This window comes from Scyliorhinus canicula, chromosome 12 (assembly GCF_902713615.1).
Source record: "Scyliorhinus canicula chromosome 12, sScyCan1.1, whole genome shotgun sequence".
NCBI lineage: Eukaryota > Metazoa > Chordata > Chondrichthyes > Carcharhiniformes > Scyliorhinidae > Scyliorhinus > Scyliorhinus canicula.
The window spans coordinates 111,187,667-111,210,202 of record NC_052157.1 but is presented as its reverse complement, the minus strand read 5'-3'; the positions used below and the strand labels follow the sequence as shown (position 1 = coordinate 111,210,202).

Genomic DNA, 22,536 nt, shown 5'->3' with positions numbered 1-22,536 from the left:
GACTCGAGGAAGAATTTCTTTGTTCTTTTTTGAATAGAACCCCAAAGACAGGAGATCATTCAGCCCATTGTGTCTATGCCAACTGTTGAATGATTTATCCAATTCATTCCATTCCATTCCTCTTTCCACATAGTTGCTGCAGAAAAATCCATCTTCTAGTATTTATCTAATTCCCTTTTAAAAGCCTTTATTGAATCAGTATCCATCTCTTTCAGGCTGTGCATTTCAGATCATAACTCACTTTCCGTGCACGCCTCATCTCAACTCTTTCGCCAATTATCTTAATCAATGCCTTTTGGTTACTGACCCTTCTGCCACTGGGAAGAATTTCTCCCTACTTATACAAAAACTTAAGGAGGCGGTTAAGGCCAATTGGGAGGAGGAGTAGGAGATGGCACTGGAGGAGGGACTGAGGTGAGAGGTGCTGCGGAAGGTGAATGCCTCAACCTCGTGTGCGAGGTTGGGGTTGATAACAATAATCTTTATTGGTGTCACAAGTAGGTTTACATTAACACTGCAATGAAGTTACTGTGATGAGAGGCTGAGTAAAGTGGGTCTCTATTCTCTGGAGTGTAGAGGCAAGCCATTCCAACTGAACGTGCTTAAGCAGGAGAAAGGGTGAACTCATTTCTGATTTCCCTTCATAGCCAGAGTCTGGTCAATCACCAGCTCATTGCGGTGCCCACTATGCCAAAGGCACATTTTACACTGAAATTCCATGTCACTGTGTACTGTGCAAAATGTAACAATTACAACAGGTGGAAGAGGTTTAAATTTAAAGTAAATCTTTATTCAAGTATATTGAGATTTCTGAAGAATAGCATGTTTTGTGCAGCTACAAATTCAAAATAAGGATCAGGGAAGCAAGGACCAACCAGCTGAATGTTATTTACAAGTGGTGTGCCTACAAAACATCAACTGAGAAATTACTCATATCTTTACAAAATTCTGCATTTATTTTCTATTAACAAGGAGAACACCAGGAACGAAAATCACAACCTGAATTATTCGGCATTCCACAAGAACTTGTGTGGCCCTCACCAAGTATTTTGGTCAATAAATATGTATATGACACATATATACCCAACATTAAAATTCAAGTCTTGGGAGTTGGAGGGTCCCTTCAGCAGTCCTCTGCTTTTGTTCTTATTGTTTGCGGATTGAATTTACTTGCTCAATATTGCTGCACATTAAAATGACACAACCCTCCAATTTGCTGACCTTTAAGCCAGTTCAGACAATGCCGCCAAAATGTGGTTTAACAATTTTAAAGCATGAACATAGGTTAAACAGATATAAACAAAATAGGCCTAATATTCCCCCTGCTGCAGGAATGACATAATATAGGGGGAGTTTCACATCCGGCTAAACAAGTGTAATTAACAAACCCAGCAAATAGCACTTGAACGGAATGGACAACTCTTTATTTGGACTAAATATTAAACAGAATTGCACCGACCCCCACAGGCTTGAACCATACAGAAGGGAGTTTTTTGTGTATAAGGGGCAACTCGAGCCAGGATTACTTTAAATATGCCTCAATAAACTGTACCAGAGGCATAAATCCTGACCAACAAGTAAAGGAAGGGGACAGGTCAAAATCAGAAGATACACCATGTGTCATTCAATGGCAAGATACTATTACAATTTTTAAAAAGTGGCACTTAAAAAAAAAAAACTGGAGACAACGTTGAACCTTAATTTAAATATAATTACAACCTATTTGTTCCGATGTTTTGAGACAGTCAAAAAAACATTTGGCTTTGGACTAGAGTTTCACGTAAGCAATACAATTTGACACTTTAAGCAGTTAACCTGCAGGTTACAGTATATATTCCAACATGTACATACAATGTGTCCTCTGTGCCTACTAGTTATTCCAGCCAGCCACAGACAGCAGAGATATCTTTCATTGGTGTTACAGATGTGCCCAAAACAATGGGGCCTCTCCTGGTTGAGTTTTTCTTAAAATACAACAAATTTTCACATTTGATTGTCCTTTCTTGAAATCCTGTCTATTTTAAAACAGACTGCCGGATGGGAGCATTTTAAAAATAAAAGAGATCAGCCCATTGGAGGAGATGAGGTGTCGGAGTAGCATATTTACAGCACATTATATTTGTGATTACTGCAGGTATGTGCTAATTTACCAAGACTCCAAAGACAGCTGCAGGTCTTTAAGCTTTGTAATTTATTAAGTGAAGATGTAATTTTTACACACCTCAGAAAACTACTGTAAAAGTCTTACTATCCCTGGTTGGGTTTCTCCTGAAACCACCATTTTGATTTGAACTGTAAGCCATCACCTTCTTTTCACAAAGATTACTGCAACAATCGCTTTCAACTCTTACAGAAAATAACAGTTATAAAAAAAAATATTTGAAATTACTTCCCAAAAGCAAGGATGAAGTTCCACGACAAATTTTAAACAAATGCAGTGAAGCCACCCTGAAAATTCAACAAATGCTGCAGCAAACAAAAAGGCATTTTGATTTTTTTTTTGGCACCCAGGTAAGAAAGAAGTTCTGAGGTACAGTCACAGGAATTGAAGCACAAAGGTTAAAAAAAATACAATGACTGGTTTCAATGCAGAATAGTTTGGGTGCGCATTTAGAGTCAGATATCTCCACATGGGGAGAGATCAGTATTTAGGTTGCACACTAGTTGCAGTACAGCTCCAGTTTAAGCCAGGTTTAAAAGAGCTGAGTTGGGGAGTGTCACCATGGCATCCAGTCTTTAAATTGGTAGGAAAGTAGTAAATGCTGTCCCACTCCTCTTATCCTCCTAATACAGCAACAAGAGGAGCAGAGGTGTGTGCATGTACATAACCCACTCCCTGTTGGACATGGTGGCCAACCAGCCTGTATAACACCCAAGACTTTCCACATGCGGAACTATTAGTCTCAAATCAGAGCTGCAAACAGCAACTTCTAATGTATGTTTTGGGAACAGCAATGGTACATAAGAATTCAGACAATAAGCATCAGATAACAATTAGAAAGACAATTATTTTTGAACATTCAGATCAGTGTAACAATCACCACCTTGGGTCTAAATCACCAGATTTAGACAGCAGCCTACAACTTAGTGCATTCTCATGACAGTCCTCTGCTTATTTTATTTGTAATCTAGTTGTTAACCTGTCTATATTAAATGGTTAACTTCCCTGTTAAAATAGGCAGAGGAACGTCATGTGGACTCAAAGCATTTGTCCACCAATACCAGCAAGTCATTTCTAGGATTATATTATTACAAGCTATCATTATGGCCACAGGATTTAGTTTTATGGAACGCATGCTTCATCCAGTTTGGTTTGAATTCAAAAAGAAACATTCCTTCACAAATAAGGTAAAGATACAGAAGGCACTATTATAATGAGCAAGCATAACTCAACAGCATCATCCTTAGTTCACCGAATATTTGGAAGGGTTCTCAAACAAACTGCACAGCAACATGCATTTATATAGCGCTTATCCAAGTGTATTTTACATTAAGGAAATGCACTTGAAATAATGTCAGTCACAAGATTTGACAATGATGACATGGGAGGGGTGAGAGATGTGGAAAGAGGGGTGAAAAGAGTACCTGACTGATCTTCACTACTCTTGCACCTTTTACTACAAGTAATTCCATTCACTCTTTCCCGCTATAAACAATGCTGCAACAAAGGATGAAAACTCAGAGGGCAATTCACTTTACTTCTTTGCCACTTAGAACTATTTTGGAATTAGGAGCAAACGTACCAACCACAAGGCAAAACAGTCTCAATTAGATATGGACATGAGAGGAGCCTGTGTCAGCCGTGCTATTTTCCCACCATAGCTACTTTTTTCTCTATCACAATCGCAATAATGCCCTACAATTTGTCAAACGAGTGACCTGCCTCTGCAGAATGAATAGGACATGAAGTTAGATTTCTGAAAACGAGAAGAATGGTAAATTGTAGGTTAATTAAAATTGAGTGCTAATACAAAATTAGAAGGATACAAATACAAGTACTCTCCGCCTTCTCTAGAGAGCGATGCGGAAAAGACTCCCCACTTTGAGCACTAATGTTGCATCAATTAACACCTTGGAAGGTGATTTTACATTTACTGCTGGAGATTGGGTTCCAGAATCCAATGTCCATACATTTTACCATTCTCCTGTTGCGATGACGGGGTGGAAATGTAGGGAGATGGTGGATGGTCAAAGGGCTCTTGGGGCATATAGAAGATCTCTTTCTCTGATGATACTGATACTCCAGAGCCCAATTCCTTTTGAATGAAGCTTAGCCTGTCGATGATTTAGTGCTTTGTTCATTTTTTGTTCATTTACTCATATCTAAGGAGGGTTTTATGGCAGCAAAATGGAAGTTTCTGAAAGGTGGCACTGTACTTTTTGAAGCACATTAGTGACAGCTAATGGTAGGTTAGAATGGCTGAAGTATTAAAAAAAAAAGTACAGACTTTTAAAACCATAAAACCTACAATGTTTTGCACTTAAAAACAACAGGCCCCGGTTGGCTACAGAACATAAACCCAATTGTGGTTTAATATCTGAAAATGGAAAATAAAATTAGAAGTTTATAGTAAAGTAAACAAAGAATATTTGTGCATTTACCCAGTCTGATAAGCACTGACCAGTCACATTTTGCACTTTATATTAAAGGAGCAGTGGCTGCAGTCCCCAACAGCTCATTTAAACCAACCTTCCACTTTATTAGTAGGACCTACCTCTGACTGAATTACATTGACAAGTGGCACCATTTTCACCATCCATAAGTAAACAGCAAATTATAGGTTGTCGACACACTGATCTGATCAGAATCTGATCATATTGAACTGCATAAATTAGGTCTTCACTGTGTTACAACAAGGGATTCAACAGATAAAAGCAGTATATAAATTAACAAGTTTAGACACGCGTGTTTCTATAGCTTACTGACTAAATAATTCTCAATTGTTTGCATGCTGTTTCCATTTAAAAGTTTGCATTAAAATAAATCATAAAGCTCTGACTTTTTCCAGTAGATTACTTTAAGAACAATGCAACATTTGATGGGTTGAAATATTTTTGAATGGCAATATTAACCTTGGTAATCTAATTTGCTTTTTTTTTTGGACATGAAATACTCCAAAGATTACTGATCTAAAAAAGGAGGGCTGGTGATATTAGCAGACACATCTGGATGGCATTGCCCTGTTGCCATTTATTGCAACAATGGCTAGACAGGTAAATGTTGTAAAAATGTGTTAAATATCAGCAATTAATTTAGCTACTACCATTTCCAAGTATGTGATCTGGAACTCTGCTGGAAAACCAATCCACGTCAAAAGACCAAAGGCTTTGTTCTTCATAACTCAAACCATTGAATTAAAATGTTGTTCCTGCCTAATCATCCATCAGTGGACATAACATATGTTCCTCCAGCCAAACAACAGAATTTCGGCATTTGTTTAGCTGGGACACCCAGTTAATTCCTCCCAATACTGATCCTACACATTCAATCCAGTGTCATGTTTCTCCTTTTTGTTGAAATGATGAGTGGTGTAGCTTTGAGAAATGTTTTTTAAATGCCATTGTTTAGCATACATTTTATTGAATTTAACACAATCCCTTTTCACTTTTGTGATCCTTTGAATCCTGTCTTTGTACTGAAAAAATACTAACTTTTGGAAAACTTATTTCTAGGAACTCTGAAAGAGAAAGGCAGAAATGACAGCTCAGAATTTAAAAGTCAACACACTTTTTTTCAAAATAGAAAAGAAAATCGCACACACACACACACACACAACAAAAATCACTGGTGAATCCTGCAGGAGATTATCTTAAAGTGAAATTACCAATTTAAAAAAATATATTTTTGAAATTATATCATATCTTTTAACTTCCAATTTGGATTTTCTTTGTGGTTAAAAAAACAAAATTTTTACAACTCTTCCAAATGAGCACAAAGAGGATTAGTTCCCGTCAGCTGCATTATCATGGAGTATTTCTTTAAGATGTTAACCGTACAACATAAGCAGTGGAAAATTTAGATAATTTTATATTACTTATAAAAGTCACAAACAAACCACAGAAAATTCACAGAGAACTATATAACCCGATGTGATGTAAACCCTCTAAAACTGGTGTCAAAGTGCTTTCATACTAGTTTCACATATGGATTAAGCTTCCTTGCACCGTTGGGTAAATGTGTAAACAAATGAGCCATTGTGTATGCAGACTGTATAAATCGAATTCACTAAGTGCACACATTAAATGATAATCTGTACTGGGCCAGGTTTCCACTGTGAACCACAGCGCAGCTCAGTGCCACTGAAACCAAGAAATAATAAGAAACCAAGAAGTTAGGTTTACAGGAAAATAGTTCTGCTGAAATTTTAAAAGTCCATTGCAAAACGGGGAAGTAAAACACCTCATCCACGGACCTTTAAGGAGCATTTATGTCAGGTGTTGTTACCCCCAAAAATTAACCATATACAGCGGACTGTTTAGCTTGCACATTCAGATGTACACGTATGGAGCATAGGCTGTTGACCAACGAGTTTGTGAGCTTGCACTGCACAGGAAGGGGAAAATGCTGCACTGGTTAACAGAGAAAATAAATATTTTTGTACAACAGAACAAGAAGTGTAGAATTTCTTCAGAATATTGTGCTGTTTTCAGCATTTTTTTTTTTACTGACGATTTTATCTTTGGATCTAACAAAGCCGTCAATATTTTGGTTTTAGGTATAAGTTTGATAACACACCCCTTCAAAATGTAATCTATTTCAAACCCCGCTTGAATGATTTCCCCATTGTTTACAGGAAGCAGCAGACGCTTAATTAAAATGCACAGAATTTTACAACTGATGTATAAGCAGGTACCATCCATATTCGAAGGGTGCAGGTGTGGCAGTAATTTTATACATTCTGAAACAATGAATTCAGTTTTTGTTGTGTATATATGAGATATACAGACCAGGTATTGTTTTATCCATTAGGTAGCATGCTGTGGCCAGTACTTGGAATTCTTTGCTGCTAATATTTGTCGGGAGGAAGCGAGATACAGTCGAGGACAAGAAGCGGGTTTACATTGTTTTTGAAGCCAGACAATAAGCAAGGCTGTAAGGAGAGTCCTCCATTTATCAATCATTTACCCACCCTCTCCAACAGTGCACAGACTAATAACTGAAACTTAAAGATGGGTGCAATCCATGTGGAAAATTGAGCCCTCTGTTAATTTCCTAGAAATATAACCGTGAATCTTTGCCCAAAAGAAAGAAACTACAGATCAGATAATGTAAGAAAGTATCAAACACCCTGAACCCTACAGCTCTAACTAGGGCTGTTGAATACTATTAATTGGGATGGTAGTTCTGAGCCGCTTCAGCAAATATAAAGGCATTTCACCCTAGTTGCAGAACAAACAAATTTACTCGTATTAGAATCTACGGTAAAGGGCACACTTATCAACAAAAAACACATCCAATGTTAAGACAAGGCCATAATCCCAACAGTGTTTCTTCACTAGGCAAAAGAAATACAGAATTTATATCAACTGTTTTTTTGAAATGCGTGGTATCTCAAAATGCTCAGAGCATTCCCATTTAGTTAGGTTTTTGGCAGCATACTAATATTTAAAAAATTCTGCTGCTATCTACAGGCTAGATGTTACAGATGCACTTAAAATTTTTCTATAGCTAATAAAGCAGTCATGTTTAAGAGAATCATAGAAACTGACTGTGCAAACCGTTCTAACACGGGCCAAATTGGGGTGGGCATGGTAATTTACAATTAAAGTTAATTATTAAAAGCCTTACCCAACACAGATTTTTAAAAAAACTCATTTTATTTCATTTTTACACGGGCAATGAATTGGAATTTCCAAAATTGCTGTACCCTGGCTGGAACTGTAGTGATGGAATATTAACAAGATGGTACAGTAGGAATTGCGGCACCTATCTGCTCGATTATCTAAATGGTCTAAAACAGTTATCATGCTTCCATTTTCTTTATCCCATTTAAAGCAGACGAAACAACTAATAGCAAAATGATTCCTTTCAGAGTATTCATTTTCTCCAAATGCAATCGCTGCAGGTTTGCAATTTCTCTGATTAAAAGACTGCTCACTTAATTATGCCAGGTGGGTTGCTATGTGCATTTTCAAATACGATGAAATACGAACAATATCATTAAAGTAAAGCACACCCTACAAAACACAATTTTGTAACTAAGTGTGTCAGACACTTCACAGCATATCCTTTCCTATCAATTCTGAGCAGGACAGAACCATCACAGCAACCAATTTGGTGTAAGTAAATGTGCCAGTCTGTCTTGACCAAAGGAATAAGATGTCACGGAGAAAAATCCATCGCGGGAATGAGTGCAGTCTATTAATGAGGGGAATTATTTCACCACTCAAGTTTTGCAAACTGACTGAGCTAGTTTTTCAGTATTAAGGTAATGTGCTGACCCACAACCTATGCATTATAGGTTAGAAATTAGGTGCAGCAAATCGGAATGTCGACAGAAGAACTGTAATTTAAAATAGACTGTACTTGTTAGCAGTACTGGATATTGCTTTGGACTGTATTCAAATTTAGCTTTGAAGAGAAACTGGCAGCTGTCTTTTCCAAAATTAAATTGCAGCCCATCTTTAAGCTTTGTGTTTTTTTCAAACATGCATAATATCTCCATGTTCTGTGTATTTTTAAATATTCCCTAAATCTACCATATTATTATTTTCTCTTTGGGAGGGGGGGGGGGGGGGGGTGGAGGTGGAGGAAGAGAAAGAGGGATGGGAATTTTCTACCAGAGCACTTTGCTCAGAACCCTGTATTTGCAATACAAATCATTTTTGTCCTAAACCATGCTTCATCTTCTTTCCCTGGAATCACTGTCACTGGATCACTGACTTTACCGGCAGTGAAAGACATGATCACCATGACGACTCCAGACTGTCACGCATGGCCCACAAACACACACACCCCAAGCTGCAGATGGAGGCTTTTCTGATATTTTACATCTGTGCTGTCTCTGTCAGGACTTGGAGGAACATTTCAGCAAGGCTTATGGGCATCCGTGAGGCTACTTTGTCAATTGTAAACTTCTCTTTAATAATTTGTCTTCCAAGAGTTCAAAGGGGGCAACATTTGCCAGCCCTTCCACAAGTTGCTGACAGGCCTGGGGAGAAATCAGTTTGCAATTCCGAAGGTCGATTCGAGTAAGGTTTGGGCAGTGTTTAAGCAGCAATAGGCACTGATCCGTTATTCGATGGCAACCTGAAAAGAGCAAGTTAGAAGAAACGAGGTATCAGCAAATGCCAACAAGTACTATTAATACAGGCATTGTCACAGTAAAGCCATTTTCGTATTTTTCCTCGGTTTTAGGAGGACTGTCTTACAATTATTAAGGTTTCTGTCACTCTCCAGTTTGTTACTGTGGTATGCAGTCATTATCTTTTCACCATGAGCAGATATTTTTACTTTGGTGATGGTGTTTTTGCCTGCCAAGTGGAACAAATTGTGGGCGAAATTCTCCGACCCCCAGGAGGGTCGGAGAATCGCCTGGGGCCGCCGAAAATCCCGCCCCCGCCGTGGCAGAGATTCTCCGCCACCCGGGAAGTGGCGGTGGCAGGAATCTCGCCACTCCGATCGGAGAGGCCCCTGCGGTGATTCTCCGGCCCGAATGGGCCGAAGTCCCGCCGCTGGGAGGCCTCTCCCGCCGCCGAGGTTTGAACCACCTCTGGAACGGCGGGATCAGCGGCGCGAGCGGGCCCTGGGGGGAGGGGGGGCGCGATCGAACCCCGGGGGGTGCCCCCACGGTGGCCTGGCCCGCGATCGGGGCCCCCCGCTCAGACTCCGGGCCAGTGCCCTGGGTGCACTATTTCTCCTCAACGGCCGCCGCGGAAGAGAATCCCACATCGCGCATGGGCCGGCCGGCGAAAGCCTTTCGGCCAGCCCCGCTGCCGGGGGCGCTGGTTTTTTGCGCCAGTCTTCTGGTGCCAACCGCTCCGGCGCGGGGCTGGCCCCCAAAGGTGGGGAGAATTCCCCACCTTTGGGGAGGCCCGACCCCTGAGTGGTTGGCGCCACTTCCCTACGCCGGGACCCTCCGTCACACGCTGGGTAGGGGAGAATCCCGCCCTCTATTCCCCATTTAGGCAGGAAAGGAATATAAATGCGTTTAGCTCAAGAGCTTTTAGCCTTAATCGGCCTGGGCACACCCACATCAGCAGCAAATTCTGATCACAAGAATCTAGACCGAGGCAATTTTTAATTTTCTAAAGGTGAAACCTCACCAAAGTAATTTTCTCTTGAATATGTTGGGCGGAATTCTTTGACCCCCCGCCGGACGTTGAATCGCCAGTGGGCCGCGCGAATCACCGCCCCGATGCCAGGGCGCAATTCTCCGCAGAGCGGAGAATCGGCGCCACACCGGCGTGGTCGGCACGGCACTGGTTGGGGTATGCGGCGACTCTCCGGCACGGGCTGGCGCACCGATTCTCCGGCCCAAATGGGCCGGGCAGCCATCAACAAAAAGCCGAGTCCCACCGGCGCTGTTCTAGCATCCTCAGAGCCGGCGGGACCTCGGCGTTGAAGGGTCCAATGGCAGCCTGTGGAGGGGGAATGGGGGTCTGACCTGGGGGGGGGGGGGGGCTCCGTAGTGGCCTGGCCCACGATCGGGACCCACCGATCGGCGGGCCGGCCTCTCTGTCGGGGAGCCTCCTTTCCTCTGCGCTGGCTCCTGTAGCCCTGCACCATCTGGCGTCGGGGCCGACGTGGGGAGGAAGGCCACTGTGCATGTGCTAGTTGGCACTGGGCCAACGGGAAGAAGGCCACTGCGCATGTGTGGACCCCGCGGCGCCGGGTTCACGCAGGGGTCGGCAGCTGGAGCGGCGTGGGCCGTGCTACCCCACTGTGGCCCGGAGAATCGCGTTTCGGAACAGGCGCCGATGCCGGAGTAAAACACTCCCGTTTTTACACTGGTTGCGGCACTTAGCCGCCCGATGGGAGAATCCCGCCCGTTGTGTTTGTGAATATTTTTACTCTCAGCCGAGAATCAATGACTGATGTAAAGATGGCAATAATGACCCACATATTCGTCCACTCAGCGCCAATAAGGAAATAGAAAATGTTGGTGAGACACCAATGACCTTTTTACCTGAAAGGTTAATTTCACTCAGTGTTTCGCGCGTAGAAGATCCGGGTGCTGTCAGGAGGACAATCGACTGATCAGTCACATGGCTGCACTGGCTGAGGTCCAGTTTGTTCAACATTGGCATGTGGCGGGTCATCAAAGCCAGTGAGCAGTCGGTGATGTCCAGACCAGCTAACTGAAATTCTGTCAAGTTCCACAGTTTACTTTGATTATGGTTCTGACCTATGGAAGACAGAAAAAGGGTAGTTTATTTCAAAGGTCATGTTAAATTTAGAGATTGCAGCACAATCATAATCAAAGGTATGCAAGATAATAAACTCGGTGCACTCCTTGCAAAACAACAAAATAGACAGATTTCTCTCCATTGCTATACAGGGTTTTCTCCTTCACCCCTTGATTGTTGTGTTGGATTTTCAAGCTTGGGGCAGAAAGGTGATAAAGGTATGCACTGCTGAAAATATAAAAATTACCCACATTAAATTAAAAATAGTCTGAGAGGAGGATGATTTTAGTCCAATTCAATCTATTTTTGTATATTGCAATTGACAATATGATTATGTGTCTTTAATATGGTTTCCAGGTATGAATATGATATTATGTTACATACCATTAATTGGAATACAGATTGGAAGGTGGGCTGGGGAGGGTGTCAAGAGAGGGAGGGAGGAGTTCCTCCGTAGGGGGGAACAATGCCTTGGAGGAGCCAATAGAGGAAGTTGGACAGAGAACTGGAAGCATAATCTTGATCTCAATTTATCCAATTTTTAATTTTGAATGCTACTCAGGGTGAGAAAAAAATCAGATGCTAAACTTAATAATGGCATATTCCACTGACATCTCCAAACTTTGTCACTCACAAAGCGATATTCATTTCTGCACAAGCACTTCATGAGAATCACTTCAATAATAACCAGTATAGAGCCGTGAAGATTTTAGAGGTTCACAATCCAGCAAATCGAATGCTTGTTGAAAATGATCACATCAGGGTTGAATACCATCATTCAACAAACATGTAGTTTCTGCAGGTCCGACTGGATTAAATTCCACAAAATTCTTCCAGCATCTTGCTTGTTACTCTGTATCTTTAGATTTGGACATTTCTCATAACAGTAGATTGATCCCAGTGTTACTGGGACATGCATTTCACAATTGGAATTAGGTGTAAGCTGTTCAGCGCATTTCTTTTAAATCAAAGTTGAAAGTCATTTTAGACATCCCCAGGTGCATTTTATTCAAAAATGGTGGATGTAGGGGGTCTAAGTAAAGGAAGTTACGGTAATAACATGCTGTGCCAATTGTCTTCTGAGTTGTTTGTTAAGTCATGACATGATTTAATGTATTGTTTGTCAGATCAGGACAGCCCAAACCTTCAAAAAGCTGTTCCATTTGGACAGCTTTAATTCTTTGCTCTGTCATCTTACTGAAATATCAACTCTTAATGGAGACTTGGATAGAAGCCAAGATCTAACGCTGTATATGTAGCTCCGAATCTGAATTTATTTACGTTCTTTCTGAATCAAACTTCTCATTTTTCATTTACTTCACTAACGAGGGACTGGGGTATGTGTGTATATGTGTGGAAGGGGGTGGGGGTAAAGAGAGGAGAGATGGAAGGGCATGTTGCATTTAGTAGAAAGGATTGACAAAAATCAATTTAACGTTAAACATGTCGATGGATAGCAATACTGAAAGAGAATCTAAACATTAAAAAAAATGGAGAACCATTTCCCCAACATCTGGCAGTCCCAACTATTCAAATGTGATAAAAACAATTTTAACTTTAAACCAGTAAGTTGTGGAAGCGCTAGTGAAGAGTCATGCTAAAAATATATTAAATGAATACATCACTGTAAAAATGAAACAATAGGTTCAGTGCTTTACTGCAGATGAAAAGAGCATGATACTAAATTATTGCCAATGGATGAGATATGTGTACTAACTCTTTGAACTGACCTACTCTGCAATCTGTAGGTGGGGAAAGCAACTCTTTCATCTGGGAGTCTTTGAGATCCGCCACCCAGCGAAGATCGAGCATACGTAGAAGGGGGCAACTTGCTGTACAAAGCGCAGAGATTGCACTCCAAATGCAACCTGCTAGTACCAGTATTTTCAAATCTGTCACAAAAAAAGTTACACAAAAAATGAAGACATAAATACAAAATAGGCTTAATCCTTAACCCACAAAATATCTGAGAACATAATTCAGATAAACTTTCAAGTGGCTATTCATTCTGCACAATTATTCTTGGACATGCAGACTGTGCCATTTACAAAAACATTGTACAGGGTGGAAAGGCTTCCATACTAAACAAAGCAGCGGGAAGAAGCCTAAACTGCTCTCCTTGGAATGAAGCTCCACTTTAACTGGTCTTCGGTGGGAACAATAGGGCTAATTAGTCTTAAACCCTTCTGGTACAGAAAGACCATTTTAAACTTCCATAAGCACAGATTTCAGTTCCCTTTTATCAGCAGAAAACTAGGGCCATAATGTTAGTATCACAGCTTATGTGTATCTCTTGGAGTCTTAGAAACTTTCATCAACGCCTGTAACTCCCCCCACCAAGTCACACCATCATGACCTGGAACTATTAGCATCATTAATGTTGTTTGAAGAAGTACCTCCCACATTTATAAAAGAACCACATCAGTGCACCATAATGAAATTCCTTGAAATAACTGACATTTAACAGCACTTTGATGATGTAGATGACTTTTTCCACTTGACAAAATATTTTCTGGCTTATACCATTACCAAAAATTACATATATTATTATTTTTTTAAACAAACAATTTTATTGAGGTAGTTTTTTGGCATTGTAAACAGTTACAGACATCAACCGAAAAAAAGCAAAAAAGGCAAAAATGTGCAAACATCCACGTACATTCAATACTTCAATTGTAACATACTGCACAAGCCCGCTCCTTTCCCACCGGCACTACCCGCCAATTTATCCTTCCTACTCTACTCTACCCCCCCACCCCCTGCTGATGCTCACTCTCCCGCAAAGAAGTTAATGAATGGTTGCCACCCTTCGGGCGAACCCCTGTACAGATCCCCACAGGGCGAACTTAATTTTTTCCATACCCAGGAAGCTCAACATGTCCGTAAGCCACAACTCAGTCTTTGGGGGCTTTGAGTCCCTCCATGCCAATAATATTCGTCGCCGGGCTATCAGGGAAGCAAAGGCCAAAACATCAGCCTCTTTCTCACCCTGGACTCCCGGGTCTTCCGAAACCCCAAAAATTGCCACCCCTCGACCCATCGCCACCCTTGTTTTTAGCACCTGGGACATGATCCCCGCAAATCCCTCCCAGTATCCCCTAAGCATCGGACATGTCCAAAACATGTGTATGTGGTTCGCTGGTCCTCCTGCGCACCTAGCACATTTGTCCTCCACCCCAAAGAATTTGCTCATCCGAGCCACCGTCATGTGGGCCCGGTGAACGACCTTAAATTGGATCAGGCCGAGCCTGGCACATGTTGCGGTCGAATTCACCCTACTCAGGGCTTCTGCCCACATCCCGTCCTCCATTTCCCTGCCTAGCTCCTCCTCCCATTTGAGTTTCGGTTCCTCCGTCTGGGACCCTTCCTCCTTCATGAGCACCTTATAAATACGAGAGACTCTACCCTCCCCTCCTTCCCCCCTAGAGACTATTCTGTCTTGGATCCCCAATGGCAGGAGGCATGGGAAGGATAGGACCTGTCCACGGACAAAGTCCCGCAACTGTAGGTACCTGAAATCATTTCAAGCCACCCAGTATTAGTTAATCAGACTCGGCAAAGCCAGCCCTCCCTCGCTGCGGCTCCTCTCAAGCATCGCCTTCTTCACCCGCAGGGATTTTCCCGCCCAGACAAAGCTCATGATCATCTTGTTAACCTTTTTGAAGAAGGACTGTGGGATAAAGATCGGGAGGCACTGAAATATAAACAGGAATCTAGGGAAGATTGTCATCTTTACAGTCTGCACCCTCCCTGCCAGTGACAGCGGGAGTGCATCCCATCTCCGAAACTCTCCCTTCATTTGCTCCACCACCCTGGCCAAATTTAACTTGTGCAGCTTGCCCCAGTCTTGCGCCACCTGGATCCCCAAGTACCGGAGATTTTCCTCAACCAGCCTAAATGGTAGCCTTCTCAATCTGTTCTCCTGGCCCCTTGCCTGTACCACAAACATTTCACTCTTGGCCATATTTAATTTGTATCCTGAGAACTGGCCGAACTTCCTCAACATTTCCAGTATACTTCCCATCCCGGCCACTGGGTCCGACACGTACATGAGCAGGTCGTCCGCATAAAGAGAGACCCTATGTTCCACCCCGCCCCTAACCATCCCCTTCCGGCTCTCAGCGCAATCGCCAGCGGCTCTATGGCCAGCGCCAACAGCAGCGGAGAGAGCGGGCAGCCCTGTCTTGTCGCATGGTATAGTCTAAAATACTCTGACACTTCTCGGTTTGTCCTGACGCTGGCCTTGGGGGCCTGATATAATAACTTGATCCAATTCACCAATCCCTCCCCTAACCCAAACCGTCCGAGCACCTCCCATAGATAGTCCCAATCCACCCGGTCAAAGGCCTTCTCAGCATCCATCGCCACCACTACCTCCACCTCCCTGCCCGTCGGGGGCATCATTATCACATTAAGTAATCTTCTCAAGTTGGCCGATAGCTGCCTGCCTTTCACGAACCCAGTTTGGTCATCCTCAATCACCTCCGGTACGCTGTCCTCAATTCTGATCGCCAGTACCTTTGCCAGGAGCTTGGCATCTACATTGATCAGGGAGATTGGCCTGCAGGACCCGCACGCTTCCGTATCTTTATCCCACTTCAATATCAGTGATATAGTGGCTTGCGACATCGTCAGTGGCAGGGTCCCACTGTCCCTTGCCTCATTAAAAACCCTCGCCAAGACCGAGCCCACTAACTCAGAGAACTTCCTATAAAACTCTACTGGGTATCCATCCGGCCCCGGAGCTTTCCCCGACTGCATGGCCTTTAGGCCCCCCAATACCTCCTTCACTCTAATCGGGGCCCCCAGCTCATCCACTAGCCCCCCACCTACAGTTGGGAATGTTAACCCGGCCAGAAACCTTTTCATCTCCTCCGGTTCTTCCGGAGGCTCCGAAGTGTACAGCTTGCTATAGAAGTCCCGGAATACCTTATTCAATCCTGCCGGGTCCTCCACTCTGCACCCCTCCCCATCCATCACTCTACTTATTTCCCTGGCCGCCTCCCTCTTCTTGGGTTGCTGCGCTAACAATCTGCTAGCCTTTTCCCCATGCTCGTACACCACGCCCCTCGCCTTCCTAAGCTGTTCCACGGCCCTACTCGTGGATAGCGCCCTAGTTTCCGCCTGTAGTCTCTGCCTCTCCCTGAGTAAAACCTCCCCCGGGGACTCCGCGTGTCCCTCATCTATCTGACACATTTCCCTAACCAATCTGTCCATCTCTGCCTTGTCCGCCTCGGCCCTGTGGGCCCCAATTGAGATCAACTCTCCCCGCACTACTGCCTTTAGCGCCTCCCACAGGCCTCCCCCGTATCATTCACCTGAAAATAATTTTGCATACATCTCCAAAGCCTCTCACAGATCCCCTCCTCCGATAGCAGTCCCACGTCTAGCCTCCATTGTGGGCATTGGTGCTTCGCCCCTCCGACCTGCAGGTCTACCCAGTGCGGGGCATGGTCAGAGATAGTGATTGCCGAATATTCCGTGTTCTTTATCTCCCCTATACAGTCCCTGCTTAGGACAAAGAAGTCTATCCTAGAATATACTTTATGGACGTGCGGGTAAAACGAGTAGCCCCTTCCCGTCGGCTGTCTGGCTCTGCCCCCATTTCAAAAACTACATATATTAATTCCAATTTTTGTGGCTGTAATAAACAAAAGCTGCAATACTCTTGAAGTCCGTAATTGTTTCATGCAAGTTAGAATCTACAAAATTAAATTAATCTAAAATACAAAGAAAAATTGACTCAATTTTACTCAGATCAGCTATAATATGACCCCATTTTGATTTCTGCTTACATTACATGCTATTATGGTAATTAATATTGTAATATGCTTGTGTCAATACGTTATTTCTCAATTGTTGCATGAGGAGCTAATTGTTGCACGAGGAGTACTGGCAGTATAATATCCTGGTTAATTTTCTAGCATTTTAAAGCATCACTAAATTATGAGAATTGTCCATTAAAATGAATTTGTCCTGAAATGTACCACATTTCAGCAGTACAGCAGCCTTCATTCATCACTGTGAACATCTGGTATCATGATGTGGAGATGCCGGCGTTGGACTGGGGTGAGCACAGTAAGAAGTCTTACAACACCAGGTTAAAGTCCAACATGTTTGTTTCAAACACTAGCTTTCGGAGCACTGCTCCTTCCTCAGGTGAATGAAGAGGTATGTACCTCTTCATTCACCTGAGGAAGGAGCAGTGCTCCGATAGCTAGTGTTTGAAACAAACATGTTGAATTTAACCTTGTTGTAAGACTTCTTATCTGGTATCAGTGTAACGAACAAAATTGCACAAGATCAAGTTAAAAATAAGTTCAAATTTTGCATATAAAAGTGAGGTACACACATAAAACCCAAACCTTGAAGATGCACAGCCTTGAACTACTGAGTAACATCAGTCGCTAGAGCATCAGAGAGCCAACATATGCATTGGGAATAGAAACCCAGTTTTATGGAGATAGATCAACACGTTTAGTTGAGATTAATGATGGTATCAGACTGAACAATACATTTTCCAATACAACTTTCTTATTATGACAAACTTTGTACTCAGCAAAAAAACTTGGGTGCGATTAAGCGGACTTAAAAGTAAGTCCACTATTGAGCACGCATGGCGGGGTGATTCTTGGCAGCTGCAATCATCCCGCTATTCAACGGCTGTCTTTTCAGTTCCGGAACGTTTTGCACCAGAGACCGCACTAAAGAGGAATTTCCTCAGCTCACCAGCAGGAAAGGCTGCTTGCAGATTAAGCCGCCATTTTGATCAGCAGCCCCAATATTCCCACCCAACTTTCAGGACCCACCTGGATACCCCCCAAACATCGAGGTGCCTGGGAACCCCCACCCTATGGGCGAGGCCCTCCTGATCCCAAACCCTGGCAATGCCAATCTGGCACCCAGTGGCCCTTCCAGGGTCAGGCTGGCAGTGCCAAGGTTCCTGGATACCACCCTGCCCCCAAACACCTGGGGGTCTCCAAGGCCTGTGAGGACACCCCACCCCTCCGAAGTGCTGTTACACCTGATCCACGTTTGTGTGGACCAGTGCTAAATGACACCCTGGTGACGTCTTGCAGGCCCAGCTGTCGAGTCCCAGGTGCCAGGTGAATCTGGTGTCCGGGTCTTCAAATGAACAATTAGGCTCATTTAAAAATACAGATCTGGATCTCGGCAGGTGATGAGTCGGATAACTCACAATTGACACCAAGCCCGATTTTGAGCTCTCGCATGATTCACCCATTGCACCCAGATCCGCCATGCGCGACCGGGTCACTGAATTGCGCTCCTTGCGTTTGTGAGATATCCTTTTAAATCCAAAGCAAAACGAGCGTGGAAAGAGGTACAATTGAAATTCCTGGTGATAAGGTGATCAAACGTTTGAGAAGTTAGACTGTGGCTGAGGCAGCCATGGTGATGAAAGCCAAAACAAAAAGTCTAAAGCTAATTGAGTGGTATTGTGTTTCTGCCTGTGCGCTGCAGCAGGCCATAGTTATAAAAAACAGAATTTGTGAGGAGAAACAAACAAAGCTCTCCAAGAAATGGTCAGTCTTCTGTTTGGTAGTAAGAAAAAAACACAACTCCAAAAGCTTGGTGAAACAACATTTGAGTTAGCCATAAGGGACTGCGATACTATAAGTGGTACAAATAACTCAAGCATGCTAAAGAACTGAGTGTTTGTATTAGAGAACCAGACAATGAACTGGGTGTTATTAGTTGGTCAGTTGACAAGAGACTCTGGAAAGCTATGCCATCAGGACTGTCGTGATCCAAATGAGAGAGGATTCATAGACCTGCGCCTTGTTGCCGTTAACTGTAACCACAGATTTTGGTTAAAATATGGCTGCCTTTGAAAGCAACTTGAGGGCCAAATCCATTGAATGGGAAAATGAAAGATCCTATGTAGCAGAGGCCAAGTTGGAAAGACTGGGAGATATCACGTGGTGCCACAATTGAGTGGGTAATGATGGGGGTTATTGTAATTTTATGAGGCGTATCTTTGTTCCATCGACTATTTCAACTAGTACAAGTGAAATTCATCTTTGAGTGAAATACCATTTGTCTGTTAATGCATGCTTACTTTTATATTAATTTTGGGTTTGACTGTTACGGTAAACATTTTAAAATGCAAAACTTGTTACTCGATTCCTTCTGTCAGTGTTTTTTGGGATTCCTTTATTTTATCAACTTAAGAGATTTCTACGGGGATCGTAACATTTACACATGGTCCATTTCTTCTCCATAAATGATTGTACTTGTGTCTAGAGCAGGACTGTGAACAGGTACTAAACACTGTAATGGCTGGGGTAATTAACCCTTTTCATCTGTTGCAGGTGCTGTCTCAAGCTTTAATGCAATATATTTTACAGTTTCTCATTAGAAGCAGCTCAAACCCAGCAGTCTATTTCACAGTTTCTCACAAAATCATTCATCACTGCCATTCAAACTTTGCTCAATTATTTGAATTACTGGCTGAAGCAATCTCTGGTCTCAACTTCATTTTCAATTATTTTTCTCTTATTTCTGAAGAAAGCACAGGAGATTAATTTATTGTCCGAATCACTTAGCCATCTTCCCAAAGGGCAGCACCAATCATTTCACTGCCAGTAGCAAAAGTATAAACAGTCTATGTCTGCCTCAAAATGGCATAAGATACAGTTAAGAAAGCCATTCTTGATATAATCAAGTACTCAATTAGGTGTCAGAAATGTTTCTATAACATAAACATGCTTTGAAGTGAACTGGGCACAAATCTTTAGAAATTGAATTCTGAAGAAAAGGAATATTCTCCTTCCTCCTATGCTTGACAGTGTCAAAGATAAACAGCACAAATCTATTCATTGAGATGGTCAAATGTGAATAAAAGAGGAGGGTAGACAATTATCATCTTTCAGAAATAAACTAGCATACATTTGAATTGTACATCCGATCCTTCCAAGATACTATACCATTCAATGTTTGGATCCCCTTATCAATTTGAATTTCTATTTGTTTTATTTTGTGGGATCAGTCATTGACAAGGCCATGCATGTTACTTATTCCTAGTTGCCCTGGAGAAGGTGAGTCGCCTTTGTGAACCGCTGCAGTCCATGTGGTATAGGTGCATTCACAATGCTGTCAGGGAGGGAGTGCTAGGATTTTGACCCAATGATGGATCGGTGATATAGTTTCAAGTCAGGATGGCTTGGAGGAGAACTTGCAGGTGCTGGTGTTTTTATGCTTCTGCTGCCCTCCCGACGAGTTGCAGTAGTGTATCTTGTATATAGTACAGACTGCTGTCACTGCGCATTGGTAGTGGAGGGAGTTTAAGGTGATTGATGGGGTGCTGATGGTGGGCTGTTTCTTAGATGGTGCTGAGCTACTAGAGTGTTGTTGCAGCTGCACTCAGTATTACATCACTCCTGACTTGTGCCTTGTAGACTGACTTTGGTGAGTCACGAGGTGAGTTACTTACCACAGAATTTCAAGTCTCTAACCGGTTCTTGTAGCCGTAGTATTTATATGGCTGGTCCAGTTTTTGGTCAATGGCAACCACAGGATGTTGATGGTGGGGATTCACTGAAGGCAATGCCATTGAATGTCAAGAGGAGATAGTTAGATTCTCTCTTGTTCAAGATGGTTAATGTCTGGTACTTGCCATTTATCAGCCAGGCTTGAATGTTGCCCAGGTCCAGCTGCATATGGACGCTGACTTCTTCAGTGCCTTAGAAGTTGTGAATGGCATTGAATACTGCAGTCATCAGCAAATATCCCCACTTCTGACTTTATGATGGAAGAAAGGTCAATGGGTCAAGGACACTTCCCGTAGAAACTCCTGCAGTGATGTCCTGGGCTTAAGATTGCCCCCTGACAACCATTGTAGAGTCGTCTCTCCATCCCCCCTCACCTCCACCAATTTCCATTGATTTCAATTTTACTAGGGCTCCTTGATACTAATTTGGTCAAATGCTGCATTAGTGTCAAGTCTAGTAACTCGCCCTTCACTCTGGAATTCAGTTCTTTCGCCCATATTTGGAACAAGGCTGTATTGAGGTCAGGAGCTGAGTGGCCATGCTGAACCCAAACTGAGCACCGGTGAGCAGGTTATTGCTAAGCAAGTGCTGCTTGATCACATCTTTTATGAAACCTTCCATCACTTTGCTGCCGATCAAGAGTAGACTGATGAGGTGGGAACTGGCTGGATTGATTTGTGCTGCTTTTTGTGAACAGAACATACCAGGTCAACTTTCCACATAGCTGTATGGATGCCAATGCTGTAGCTGACTTGGAACAGCTTGGCTAGTGAGGAACTTCTCACCTCATTCCTAAATGGCCTAACCCATATCCTGAGACCATGATCCATTGTTCTTGAACCCCCATAACCGTTTGTTCTAGACCACCTTCAGTTTCATTAGCCAAGAATTATTTTATTCAATTGAAGCTAATAGACATAGGTCAGCATTTCATATTCGATTTAATTTGTCTTGCTCAAATTTGGAGTAGATTGGAGTTATTTTTAGGTACTATTCAAAAAAATTAAAAATGCATCAACTCTGCCAAACTACCATGTTCCAAGAGTGGCAAGCAGCAATGCCTTCCTTTCTTCACCTTGGTATAGATATTGAACTGCACCATGGTCAGAAATACACTACAGATGACTGATTGGTGAAATGGAGATTACGTAGGAGGCAGTCACCCGTTGGAATGTAAGGCACCAATCTGGATCACACAGTAAAATGGAAGGAAGAAATAAATCCCTTAACCCATTACCAATTCACGATGTTCACGGAGAAGTTACTATTATAGTCCCCAACTTTGTGCACATGCAATGATCGTGGATTCACCCTCGAGATCAAAATTCAAGCCTATCAAGATTCAAATTGCTTAGGAGGGGGTGAGACTCTCAGGGAATCAAGGGGAGGAGCCTGAAAAATGAACTAAAGCCCAAGATCAACCAATGTCGTACTGAATGACGGAGTAGGCTTGATAGGCTATATGGTTTATTCCTGCTCTCACTTCTTCAGTGTTCTTGTCCTAACAGACTGTATATTACCAGAGGGAATCCTGTAAGTTAAAATGGGCATTGAGTGATAAATGGCTAATTGTTTAAACCAACTGCACATATTTTATTTAACCACCGTTTTAACTAAAGGATAATATATTTAGCAATTGTTCAGTTGGCTAAACTCAGTCCCTTTGCTCTCAAAT

The 22,536-nt window shown here is 42.7% G+C and overlaps 1 protein-coding gene across 4 annotated transcripts in view; it reads right to left on the bottom strand.

Moving 5' to 3' along the window:
* Positions 1–768: 768 nt before the first annotated feature.
* Positions 769–22,536, bottom strand: part of LOC119974665 (lysine-specific demethylase 2B-like) — a 339,398-nt gene continuing 317,630 nt past the window's right edge. For all 4 annotated transcript variants that reach the window (XM_038813740.1, XM_038813742.1, XM_038813743.1 and 1 more), the window contains 3 exons: positions 13,080–13,241; positions 11,130–11,348; positions 769–9,250 (listed from right to left, as the gene is read on the bottom strand). In XM_038813740.1, coding sequence (XP_038669668.1) covers positions 9,057–9,250; positions 11,130–11,348; positions 13,080–13,241 — 575 coding nt within the window. In that variant the 3' untranslated portion in view covers positions 769–9,056. The remainder of the gene's footprint in view (positions 9,251–11,129; positions 11,349–13,079; positions 13,242–22,536) is intronic.